Below are 13,495 nucleotides of genomic sequence, written 5' to 3'. Positions count from 1 at the left end.
TCTCACTTTTTGATGCTGGAAGAAAACAGATGAAGAATCAACAGTGCTTCTAGGATACTTAAAAATCAAGGAGGATCTCATTACCCTGAATCTCCAGCAAACACACCTGCAGCTGCCAACAAACACTTTTGGAATGATAAACGAACAGTAGCTGTAGTGACTATGAATTGGGCAAGAATGGCAATGGTATCTAAAGACTGGAGGGAAAATGCAAAACAATACCTTGGTGCCTTGGGAAGGAAACGCTTCTTCAAAATCTGCCAGGATTTGCTGTCCTAACTCAGTCTGGGCAGCCTTCACTCTGTGAGGAAAAGAAAACTGCATCATTGCTTGGCATAATTTTTCAAATATCCTCAAGAAATTATGCACAAATCAATAGGTATCAAAACTGCTGGGAGTCTTTAGAGATCATCCATGAAGGGGAGAGGGGTATGGCTAGGTAAGAGAAGTCACACACTAGTTAGTAGCAGGTTTGTGACCAGGATCCAGGCATCTGATTTATTCTCAGGATAATTTTTCTAGGCCACCCCTCACCTGTCATCAGTAGCCAATGTTAATCTCTACAAATTTAGTTTGGGAGGTATAAGTTATGCTGTGGGAAGATGTTGTTATATGATAATGTCCAAATCAAATATAAATACATTTTGGATTACTGGTATAACTGCTCTTCTACTCCTTGGAGTATAGAATGAGAAGAGGACTCCATATTTTTTTAGGTTCTTTATTTCCCCCAACCCAGAAGCCAACGTCAGGATCTTGAACAACAACAAAAAGAGTTTCTAAAGTAAAAAGAAGAAGATCCAATTAAAAAAAATGAATTCTAATTTAGATTGAAGGCCACTGAATGAAGATTTCATTCATTCAGAAGATTATGAAACTGAGGATTGTGTTACAATGAAAACCAGTAGGAAAGGGGAGGCCGGTACCTAACACAGTGGTTTGCATGTAGACTAGAAGCTCAAGAAATATTTATTGGTTTGAATGAAACAAGAGAAAGGAGAAGCAGCTAATATGGGGAGGAAACTGCTTGTCAGCTCCCCTTGCAAAGGATCCCCTCCTCCCGGGAGCTGGTGCCTGGGGCTGCCTGAACCCAGCCAGCCTCACAGAACTGGAGGGCAGGGAGGCTCAGAGGCCTGGCTGGCTGAGCCCGAGGCAAATTCTTTATCTTTGCTGAAAGCACCATTATAAAATAGCATGCTTTCTTTCTTGGTCTCCACCCTGTTACTTTGGAATTAACCTTATGACATTTCTAGAAATAGTAAACAGCTCAAACCCACAATTTCTCTGGCTATTAAGCAGAGCCTGGCAACATGCTGAGATTTTTTAAAATGGAAAGAGAGGCAGGACCTGAAACAGTTCTTTTCTCCCTGTGGCATAGTTATCATTATACCTTATTCCAACTACTTTCCGGGACTTTTCCACTCTACAAAACTTTTTAAACCATTCTCACAGGTAGGTGTACAGTTAATAGCTATATCCTCTTGAGTAAGTTTTCAAGGGGACCAGAAATGACTGAGACAAGGCTATGGCTTAGCCCTTCAGATTAGAATCAGGGAATTGCCCAACAGACGTGGGGAAACATTCTTTGAGCGTGAACTCTGATATGAGAGAAAAAACATGCTTTTGTAAAACTCTGTCTCATAGCATCATGTGACCTCCACATAATGGGCCAGGCAGAAAGACTCCCTTGGTGCCAGTTCCAGGACAGGGCTCCCAGTGGCTCGGGCCCCTCTGTTCCTGCCCTCTTCTTGGAAGCACATAAAGAGCACCTGTTCTCTCCTAGGCCACAGGGGACAAATGCTCAACTCCTTTAGGGCAAGTCCCATCCCTGGCCACTCAAGTGGCTGTGGTCTCAGGACTCCTAAGCATCTCAACAATCCTGATGGTTCCAGCTCTGCCTGCGTCCCCACTTGTGACCCACCACTCCCTAATTCCATATTCTTGCTGGCTTTAAAATGGAGGAGGCTAAAAAGACAACCAGAACTTAGGATGGGGCTTGGTACTTCCAGAGTACAAAAGAGAAGGTGAAGTAGCAGACCCTGATTTGTAGAACCCTGTTACCAGATTCTTCAATCCATTTGCAAAGTCACCTCTTGAGATATTCTAGAACTTAGCTGTGCCACAACTGAGGTGCATAGAATCATAAGTAAGTCACTTTCCCTGCACGGGCCTCTGTTTTCTTCACTGTGAAGTAAGAGGGAAGGGATAAGAGTTTGGACTAGATGACCTTTGGTGTCCTCTCCAGTACTGACTATTCTACAACATTCATCTTACAGCGCTAGCTGGCAAAGCACACATCTTTACAGGTGGCTGCAAGCCTGATGAATAATTAATGTTGGAACAGAAGAGTAAGTTTCTGCACATAAATGTTTTCAATGTTAGTTTATGAAGTGTATATCACTGAATCAGATGAAACAGCAACCATTTCCCTTATACACATTACCTATGGTATCTATAAAACCAAACCACAATTCCATGCATTTTCAGGGTGAGATGTGCAGTCTTTACAATCAATTGCCTAAATAGGATCCTAGAAAGAAGTCAAGAGACTATAAAGAGTACACCTTTGCCTCACACCTTTATATTCCTTCCTCCTCTAACAATGAAAAGTTCCCACTGTCAAGAGCTGGATCACCTGAGTCTTTGTCAGTAGGGCACATACATGAGCTAAACTATTGACACTGCCTGACCATTATGAAAATCAGCCTACAATGAATAGAGAATAGGATAAATAACAATTCCTCCTGGCATCCAAATGAGTTCAGCCTGGTTAGGGAGTGACAACCTGCTGTGGCTCACTGTGCAGCACGGAAAGGAAAACTGACCAAGGGGCTTCTGATAGCCTCCATGGTGCTCAGTCATGTGGTTGTCCAAAGGAGACTTTTCCTAAAGGTGTTATCAGTTTTCACAAGAAGTAGTAGCAGAGGGGTAGCAAGTTATGAAAATTATTTAGATATTTGTGGATAAAGCAACTCTGACACATGCATTGCCTTGTGAATGACAGTCACAAAGAAAACAGCCTCAATGGTTCACAAATAAATTAACTTCCCAAACACACAGGGTGTCAGATGCTACCTTTCCAAATAGGCAGGCTCTTAATCTAGAACCTTAGAATAGGAAATTTTTGAGATCATCACATACCACTCCTTTTTACTTTAGAAACTGAGGAGGCCCAGAAAGAACTTGTCGAAGTCACACAGCCAGACAGGCCTCTCATTCCCTTTAGTTCTTTTTCACTACACTGACAATGTTGAATTTTCCATGAACACTGTGATCCTAGAGAAACAACAAAGGTTAAGAAATCCCCATCCACTGTGTTACTGAATGTGATGGTTAGGTTCATGTGTCAACTCAGCCAGGTAATGGCACCCAGTTGTTTGGTCAAGCAAGCACTGGCCTAATTGTTACTGTGAGAACCTTTCATGGACTTAAATCATCAGTAAGTTGATTGCATCTATAGTTGATTATAACAACAATCAACTGAGGAGATTGCCTTCAGCAATGAGAGATGTTTCATCCAATCAGCTGAAGGCTTTAAAAAGGAGAAGTGATGATTTCAGCATCAGAAGAATTTTCATCTCTACAACAGCCAGTCAGCTTCTCCTGGGAATTCATTGAAAACCTTCATCAGAGTTCCCAGTTTGCAGCCTGTCCTACAGAATCTGGACTTGGGCATTCCCACAGTTGCATGAGATGATTTTACAAAATTTTAGAATATTTACAAATATCTCCTGTTCGTCCTGTTTCCGTAGAGAACCCTGACTAATAAACTGTCCAAGTTGGCTTTAACTTCACCTTAGCTTGACTAGACTTTAGGCAGGCTTCTTCTTGCCTTTAGGCTTCTGTCTTCTCTCTTTCACCTTGGCCCTTACAGAATCCACACAGAGCATGTTCCACCTGGCCTCAGCAGTAAACTCAGGATATAGCATCATGTAAGGGACAGATCCCATCACTCTACCTTCCACTCCAATACCTTCTGTTAGCTCATCCCAGTCCTTAACTCTCCTGCTTCAGCGGGGTTGAACCCTCTCTCTCTCTCCCCTATTGTGATAGACTTCTAGTCTCTCTCTGTCTCTCTCTCTCTCTCACTCACTCACTCACTCACACACACACACAATCGCTTCTGGTTTCTTCCCTAATGCATACAGCTTTGAATAAAGTCATCCTTGCTGTTTCACATTGTCTGGTGAAAATTTTTTTCTTTGACAGCACTGTGCAACCTCCCAATCTGTTAACCTCTCACATGCAAGAAATTAGAAATAGCCCTGAAAAAAATATTGTAGTTTAAGGGTTTCATGGCTTTCAGGAATCTGAAAGCCATTCTTTCTGAGGGAATGTTGACTGATTACTAGACACATTTGCTTTCATGGATGTGCTTAAGCCAGGAGGATGTGAAATGCAAATATGATATTAAACAAAAAAATCTTTCCTTCAACGGTGCATTAAAAATTTAAGCATTTTCCAGAAGGGTTGTTAAAAGAAATAGCTACACTGAGATCAAGGCCCATGAACTTCCTATTTCACATATGCAGGCAAAGATTTTAGAACACAATCTTTCTTATGACTTATACAATTTAGAGACAGCAAGCTTATACTACATTAGAGAAACTAAAGTATTGTACAGGGTATAACTCTCCCCCCTTCTCCCCTCCTTCCCCCAAAACAGCTATTTCTATCATTTCCAGATGGTTCTACCATTGCTATGCAAACATAAGAGAGGAAAATTCACCAGAAATGATCCTAAAAATAAGAAGTCTGGATTTTGCTCAAAATTTTAGTACATCTTGAGAAACAACCAAATTCAAGCACTCAAGGCAAGAAGGTTTTCCTCTTGTGTTCTTTTCAGTGTTACTTAATGGTACATATTCTATATTAACCTAACAGAATTTTGCAAATAGAGGCCGTGAAAACAAACTAAAAGAAAAGTAAATTCTCCTGTGTTTGCAGCATCCTTACACAATAATGAATGTTGGAAGCACTGAAATAGATTGATAGAATGCTGGATTTTCTTTTCTTAAGGGGAATGTCATTATAATAGTGACCATCACAAAGTTCCTTCAGATTTATAAACCACCCCTTTGAAAATGTTAAAAAGTGAAGAGCCTTAAGAGAGTGCATTCTCTTTGTATTTGCCCTTGGATTGCTTTTTATAAATCAAATTCAGTCCTGCCACATTCCTGTGCCCCTCCCACATAGCCAATTGATAACCAACTCCTAACCACATCTCCTGGTCATGCCTTGGTAAAGTCCTTATCTTTTCTAGTCTAGACTATAGTCTTAGTCTTCAGCCTCTTGTACTGATAACCTACCGATTTAAAAAACAAAAATGAGATCATGCCCCTCCCTTGCTTAAATCTTTCATTGCCCACAAAAAAAAGAATAAATTCTTAAGCATCGCATATCAAATCTGACCCTATCTACCTATTCAGCTTTATTACCCTTAATTGCATCCCAAACTGCTATCATGTTCCCTCTCTTCTTGCCTGGGTGGTAAGTTCCCATCCATTCTTTTATATTAAAATTGAATTCTGAACTGATACAGTTTCTGTTTGAGGTAATGGAAAAGTTTTGGTAATGGGTGGTGGTGGTAGCCCCCTGAATTGTATACTTGAAAGTGGTTACAATGGCAAATGTTAGGTTGTACAGTAGGATTTCATTTTACATGACCAATACGCTCTAAGACCCTTCGCATAAGTTGAAAACTGTGCATAATAGTGAACCCCATTACTTAATAAGTATTTCTTATATGAACACACCTATCACCCATTTTTTTATAAATAAGGCAAATAAACACTGTAGTAATAATAAACAAAATTATTCATAGAAATATATTTTTTTAAATTTTATTTTGAAATAAATTCAAAGTTACAGGAACAGTTGCAAAAACAATACTAACCCCATACACAGCATACCCTGACACCCCTCCCCCGATACCCTGATCCATCAACTTTAACATGCTGTCACACTGCCATTTCTTTCTGTCCCTCCCTCCCTATCTATCATCCATCATCTATTGCTCTGTCTTCTGAACATATCAGAGCTAGCTGCACACATTCTTGAACAAACACTATAATTCACATATACAATTCCCATGAACAAGAACATTCTTTTATGCAATCCCGTTAAGCGCAGGTAAGAAGTTCAAGAAATTCAACATTGATACAAAGCTTACATTCAATATTTCCTTTTTTTTTTCTTATGTCCCAACTGTGTCCCTTTGAGCCTCCTGTCTTCCATCCTCAGATCCCATCCAGGATCATCCTTGGCATTCAATTGTCATCTATTTAGACTGTCTTTTTTTCTTTTTTTTTTTCCAATTGTGGAAACATATATACAGCCTAAATCTTCCCATTCCACCCCCTCCCTAGCATTCCATTAGTGGGATTAATCACATCTAGAATGTTGTAATGCTATCAGCTTCCCACCATCCATTACTAGAAATTTCCCTTCACTTCAAACAGCAACCCTACACTCATTTCTTTTTTTTTTTTTTATTAAATTCAGTTTTATTGAAATACCTTCACACACCATACAATCATCCATGATATACAATCCACTGTCCACAGTATGATAACATAGTTGTGCGTTCATCACCACAATCTATCTCTGAACAAGAATCCAGAACAAGAATAAGAAATAAAAGCTACACTCATTTCTTAATTCCCCATTGCCCCTTCCCCCACTTCTCATAACCCATACTCTACTTTTCATCTCTATGGTCATATTCTCTGATAATTTCTTTGTGTTTACTGTGTTGTACAGTAGGACTTCATTTTACATGACCAATACGCTCCAAGACCCTTCACATAAGTTGAAAACTGTGCATAATAGTGCACCCCATTATTCAACCTCTTAAATCCATAACAATATTGGTTTTCTTTGATACCATCTTAACTTCAATAGGACCTGTAAACTATATTCCTATACTCCTCCATTCCCCCAACTTTATATAGTTCTTGTGAAAAATTACACTTTTACATTGAGTCCAAAACCACTGATTTCTCCTTAGAGTTTATGTATTTTATATCCTGTAGGAAGTAAATAGTGGAGTTACAATTCAAAAATTATTGACTTCTACTTGTATTCCATTGTGGTCAGAGAATGTGTTTTGAATATATTCAATTTTTTTTTTTTTAATTTATTGAGGCTTGTTTTATGTCCCAGCATATGATCTATTCTGGAGAAAGATCCGTGATCACTAGAGAAAAATGAGTGTCCTGGTTGATTTGGGACGTAAGGTTCTATATATGTCTGTTAAAATTCTCTATATCTCTTTCTCCTTTCTTTGTTTCTCTGTTGGTAGGGCTCCCTTTAGTATCTCAAGTAGGGCAGGTCTTTTATTGGCAAAATCTCTCAGCATTTGTTTGTCTGTGAAAAATTTAAGCTCTCCCTCAAATTTGAAGGAGAGTTTTGCTGGATAAAGTATTCTTGGTTGGAAATTTTTTTCTCTCAGAATTTTAAATACATCTTGCCACTGCCCTCTCACCTCCATAGTGGCCACTGAGTAGTCACTACTTAGTCTTATGTTGTTTCCTCTGTATGTGGTGAATTGCTTTTCTCTTGCTGCTTTCAGAACTTGCTTCTTCTCTTCAGTATTTGACAGTCTGATCAGAATATGTCTTGGAGTGGGTTTATTTGGATTTACTTTATTTGGAGTTTGCTGGGCATTTATGCTTTGTGTATTTAGATTGTGTAGGTTTGGGAAGTTTTCCCCAACAATTTCTTTGAATACTCTTTCCAGACCTTTACCCTTCTCTTCCCCTTCTGGGATACTAATGAGTCTTAAATTTTATTTTATCTATCGTATCCCTGAGATCCATTTCGATTTTTTTGATTTTTTTTCTCCATTCTTTGTTTTGTTCTTTCATTTTCTGTTCTGTGGTCTTCTAGGACACTGAGTTGTTGTTCAACTTCCTCTAATCTTGTATTATGAGTCTCCAGAGTCTTTTTAATTTGGCCAACAGTTTATTTTATTTCCATAAGATCTTCTATTGTTTTATTTACTCTTGCAATTTCTTCTTTATGCTCTTCTAGGGTCTTCTTTATGTCCCTTATATCCTGTGCCATGTTCTTCTTCATGTCCTTTATATCCTGTGCCATGCTCTCATTCTTTGACTGTAGTCCTTCGATTAACTGCGCCAAGTACTGCGTTTCCTCCGATTGTTTGATTTGGGTGTTTGGGATTGAGTTCTCCATGTTGCCTGGTTTTAGCAAATGCTTTAAGATTTTCTGTTGTTTTTGGCCTCTTGGCATTTGCTTTGCTTGACAGCTGTGATCTTCCAGGACCTCTGCTGAGGGAAGGCTGTACTACGCCACAAGTGCGCGCCTTCCCTCATGGGAAGCCCCGGGCTGCCAGGCCATGCAGGGGCACCCCCAGCCTGATGCAAAAATGGCTGAATGGGGTGTCTCACCCTCCCCCCTTTTTTGCACAGCTCCGCCTTCCCAGCTCCGGGACAGCTAGCTGTGGTTGTACCCAAGGCCACTGTCCACAGCTGATATCGTGGCGTGTGCGGGATGCTGTGGGAAGCCGGCTGCAAGGGGTGCGGTTTCTTTCTCCTTTTGGCTCTCCCCTTTGTCCCTCTGGCCCCAGGACAATCAGCAGCAGGTGTGGGGAGGTAACCAAGGTATTGGCTACAGCCCGCTCCTGCAGTGCTTCACTGCGCAGGTCTGTTGTATCTGTAGCCGCTCCCATGTTTTTTTTTTTTTTAAGAAAGAACTAGTCTGTCTCCAAATGCCAACCCGCAGTTTCCCCACACCGCAGCACAGCTGCGGGACTTCCAGACAGCTTACTCACTTGTTTCAGAATGCAGACTCCCGATTTCACCAAGTGCATGGTCCCTGTGGTTTTAGCAGATCTTGTTCAGCTGGTACATCGCTGGAAGTGGTATTCTGGGTCATTTTCTAGTTTTTATCTAGTATTTTTCATGGAGGTGTTTTTTTGCCCTGTCTCACCTAGCCGCCATCTTCAGAAATATTTTTTTAAATCGTAATTCTCTCTCTGCCTCTATTTTTTTAAATTGCCAATTGCGTATACCTGATGAGCTGGTTTGAATGTATTGTGTACCCCAGAATGCCATTATCTTTGATGCAATCTTGTGTGGGCAGACTTATTAGGGTTGACTAGATTGTAATCCTTTGATTGAGTGTTTCCATGGAGATGTGACCCACCCAACTGTAGGTGATAACTCTGGGTAACTGCCATGGACATATGGCCCCGCCCATTCAGCATGATTAGTTTACTAGAGCACTATATAAGCACAGACAGAAGAAGCAATCTTGCTACAGCCAAGAGGGACACTTTGAAGAATGCACAGGAGCGGAGAGAGTAGCTGCAGCTGAGAGACACATTTTGAAGATGGCCGTTGGAAGCTGATGCAGACATTTTGGAGAACGCCATTTTGGAACACAACCTGGGAGTAAGCAGATGCCAGCCACGTGCCTTCCCAGCTAACAGAGGTTTTCAGGACACCATTGGCCATCCTCCAGTGAAGGTACCCGATTATTGATGAGTTACCTTGGACACTTTATGGCCTTAAAACTGTAACTGTGTAACCAAATAAACCCCCTTTTATAAAAGCCAATCCATTTCTGGTGTTTCGCATTCCGGCAGCATTAGCAAACTGGAATACCTGAATTCACATGTGTTGAGCTTGTGTAAAAGGAGGTCCTCATGTATATATGTTACAAGAATAAAAATTTGATTTAAAACCCATAGAACTGTACAACACAAAGAATGAGCCCTAGTGAAATGTATGAACTATAGTTAATAATATAATTACAACATTGTTTCATCAATTGTAACAAAGTTACTACAATAATGCAAACTGTTACTATAGGGAAAACTGTGTGTGGGGGGGTGGTATATAGGAATTCTGTAATTTCTGCATGATTTTTCTGTAAACCTATAACTGCTCTGATTTTTAAAAATAATATAAATAAATAAATGATAAATGAATTCTGCTATGACCCCTCTACCCTTAACCCCTGAAGGTTGAGTGGATCGATTCTTCTTCTGAGATCTTGCTATACCTTTATAGCATATACCAATTTTGTTGCATTGATGCCATACTGAAATTTTCTACTAGTTTCTCTTCTCTACACAAAAATGGTGAACTCCTTAAGTATATGATCCTTATCTTTGTCCCTTCAGTAACTCAGAACAGAGCCTGAGATATAGAAGATGCACAGTAGATATTAGGTAAATGAAGGAAAGAATCAGTGAACAGGAAAAACAGAGCAACTCTGGATTATCATGATAGTGGCAGGAGGTGGCACTGCCTTCTTTCCTACTACCCCACCCATTGAGGGCAAGGCTGCCTTCTCCATCCAAGATTCCTTCTTTCTTGCAGTTTGCAAAGCCCTTTTTGTCCGCTTTCTTAGCTGCTTCACACCCCCAGTCTGATATGGCAATCAGCCCATTCTAAGTGTGAAGGGGTTAGGAAGGATGAGGGAAGGGGTGGTGATTTCCCTAGCATTCTGCCAAGCTCCACTCCAACATTCCTTAGTAGTTCTTTGGCATTTCTACTGTAAGATGGCACACCGAGCACATGCTGCAAACTCCCCTTCCTGTCCCAGAGTCTTAGAAACAATGAAAGGATTTTGAATAAAATATAGAGCCAGCCAAGAAAAGAAGTGGTAGATTGGTAACTCTGAGGAATCCCTGATAGCGCAGGATTGAAGAAGGTGGAAGCCACTGTCCAAATGAGCTTCTTGTAAAAGAATGGCATGAGGGTGGCAGATATCAGAAACAGGACGCAGCCATGGGGCATCTGCCACTATGATATGTTGGGCCCGTGTCCACATCTGCATTTCCCACTTTGCCGGCTCAGGTCAGCAGCAAGCAACAGAGGGTAGTGTGTATGGGCCTTGGGTCTCAGAAACCCAGCAGTGGCCAGATGGGCAGACAGCACCCAGGAGGACCAGGAGCTTCCAAGCCCAGGAGACCAGCCACCAGCACACCCACCTGGGAGCACCTCCAACTCTGGCCCCACGTCACTTTAGAAGAGCTTAGCCGAAGAGTACATCCTACCTCTCCCTCGCTAGCAGGTCCAGTGAAAGAGCATTCCTGATCAGGCTAACAGAAAATCCCAAATATAAAAACAAGCTCTCAGTTCAGAATCATCAAACATTTGAGGAATGCTAACACCAAGGAAGAAAGTCACCATGCTCAACAAACTGGGTACCTTACATCTGAAGATAGAGAAAGAGAACAGGTAACTCAGACCTGTAAGATAAATAATAATTTTCTCTGACAGATTTAAGAGGATATTATGCCCATGAAAAAAGAATCAACAAGATATCCTGGAATTAAAAAGTTGGATTGTTGAAATAAAAACTTAACAGCTGGGCCAAATAGCAGAACAGGGACAATTTAAAAATAAATTAAAACAGGAAGATTGAGCTGAAGAATTCTCTGAAAGCAACGCAAAAAGACAAGGAGATGGGAAATATGAAAGAAAATAAAGAAACATGGCAGCAGATCCAGAAGTTCCAATATTCATGTACTACGAATTCCAGGAAGAGAGAATAAAGAGAACAAAGCATAGAGATTCTTTTTTTTAATTTCTCAGAACCTGAGAGATCATGAGTCTTCAGATTAAGGATAAAATAAGTATGGAGAAACATGAATGAAAAAAGACCTATGTACTAGTAAAATTCCTGAGTCTTCCCCCAACCCTCTCAAAATCACAATGCTTCCAGAGCAATACAAAATTAAACAAAAATAGGTTATCTTATAAAGGAAAAAGTATCAGATTGACTTCAGATTTTAAACAGGTAACAAAAAATGTCAGACAATGGAATAATATCTCCAGAGTGCTGAGAGAACAAGTTTTGAAAGCAGAATTCTAAATGTAGTCAAACTACTATTCCAGTGTGAAAATGAAATAAGGCAGTTTCACAAACAAAAGATTCCACCCACAGATCCTCTCTTAAAGAATAATGACCAGATGATATATTTCAACAAGAACTTAAAAAAAAAAAGTGGTGAGGGGCAAAAAGAGTACAATTTCCTGCTGAGGCTAAACAAACGCTTATTGCAAAGACAAACAAAAAGCAAATAAATAAGAACTAAAATCCTAGATGATAAAATAAACATGAGAAGTGATAAAAAGGATCTGAAGAGTAAAAAACAAGGAAATGGTTTTTTACTCATTCATTCATTCCATAAATATTTTTTGAGCATCTACTATGAGCCAGGCACTATTCTAAGTACCAGGAATACAACCATGAATAAAAAATGTCAAAGTTGTTATCTTCTGGAACCTTACATTCTGGTGGAGAAGACAAACAATAATCTAAACATATCAGTAATCATAACACATGTTAATGGGTTATAGTATCCCATTTAAAAAAATACCCCCAAATAGAACTGAAGGTACAAAGTAGGAAAGGGTAAACAAAGATATTTCATATAGAAATAAGGCATATGTCACCAAAAGCATGTTAATTAACAAATCTGACTTATGGACCTTCTAAATATAAATAAATAAATAGCTTCTAAACATAAAAAGCAAAACCCAATAGAAAACCAGGAAAAACTGATGAACTACAATCAACTACAGCTTCAATAAAATTTTCTCAGAAATTAGCAGATCAAAAATCAAAATAATAGGCTAGAGAAAAACCAAGATGGTGACTAGGTGAGACAGGGCAAAAAAACACCTCCGTGAAAAACACTAGATAAAAACCAGAAAGTGACCCAGAATACCGGTTACAGCGATGCACCAGCTGGATGAGGTCTGCTAGTAACACAGGGGCCATATACTTGGTGAAACTGGGAGTCTGCATTCTGAAACGAGTGAGTAAGCTGGCTGGAAGACCCGCAGCCGTGCAGAGGTGTGGGGAAGTCAGGGTTGGCGTTTGGAGACTGACTGGTTCTTTCTAAAAAACAAAAACAGGGAAAAACCCAGGAGCAGCTACAGTTGTGACAGTGGGAACCACACAGTAAAACACAGCAAGAGGGGGCTAGGCCAGCCTCTCGGTGTCTGGTCTGGAGGATAGCCCGCTGCAGATACCCTTGGGGCCGGGGGAATGGAGGGGAGAGCCGGAAGCAGAAAGAAACCCCACGGCTAGCAGCTGGCTCCCCGGAGGGCTGGATAAACTCCTGCCTGGGGCCGTGCCCACAGCCCAGAGTCCCGCCAGTTGTCCTGGAGCTGGGAAGGAGGAACTGTGTGTGTGGTGGGAGGGTTTGAGACGCCCCATTTAGCCATCTTTGCATCAGGCTGAGAGCGCCCCTGCACAGCCTGGCGGCCCAGGGCCTCCCTTGAGGGATGGCGCGCACTGGTGATGTAGCACAGCATTCCATCGGCAGAGGTTCTGGAGGATCACGGCTGGGAGGGGGGGCCCGCTCGGAGAACCCAGGGACACTTCGCCAAGTCCGGTGGTTTGTGGGACAGCGAGAGAGAGGGTCTGGGGCTGAAATGAAATGAAGGCTTAGACTCATGTGGCGGCCTTGAATTTCTGGGAACCTGGGGGATTTGAATATTAAAGCTGC

At 40.9% G+C, this 13,495-nt stretch overlaps 1 protein-coding gene across 3 annotated transcripts in view; it reads right to left on the bottom strand.

Moving 5' to 3' along the window:
- Nucleotides 1-13,495, bottom strand: part of VPS53 (VPS53 subunit of GARP complex) — a 175,625-nt gene that overhangs the window by 98,077 nt on the left and 64,053 nt on the right. For all 3 annotated transcript variants that reach the window (XM_037808182.1, XM_037808181.1, XM_037808183.1), the window contains one exon: nucleotides 223-301. In XM_037808182.1, coding sequence (XP_037664110.1) covers nucleotides 223-301 — 79 coding nt within the window. The remainder of the gene's footprint in view (nucleotides 1-222; nucleotides 302-13,495) is intronic.

This window comes from Choloepus didactylus, chromosome 18, assembly GCF_015220235.1.
Source record: "Choloepus didactylus isolate mChoDid1 chromosome 18, mChoDid1.pri, whole genome shotgun sequence".
Lineage (NCBI taxonomy): Eukaryota > Metazoa > Chordata > Mammalia > Pilosa > Megalonychidae > Choloepus > Choloepus didactylus.
Note: the sequence above shows the minus strand (reverse complement) of the source record. Positions and strands in the feature narration are given on the sequence as shown.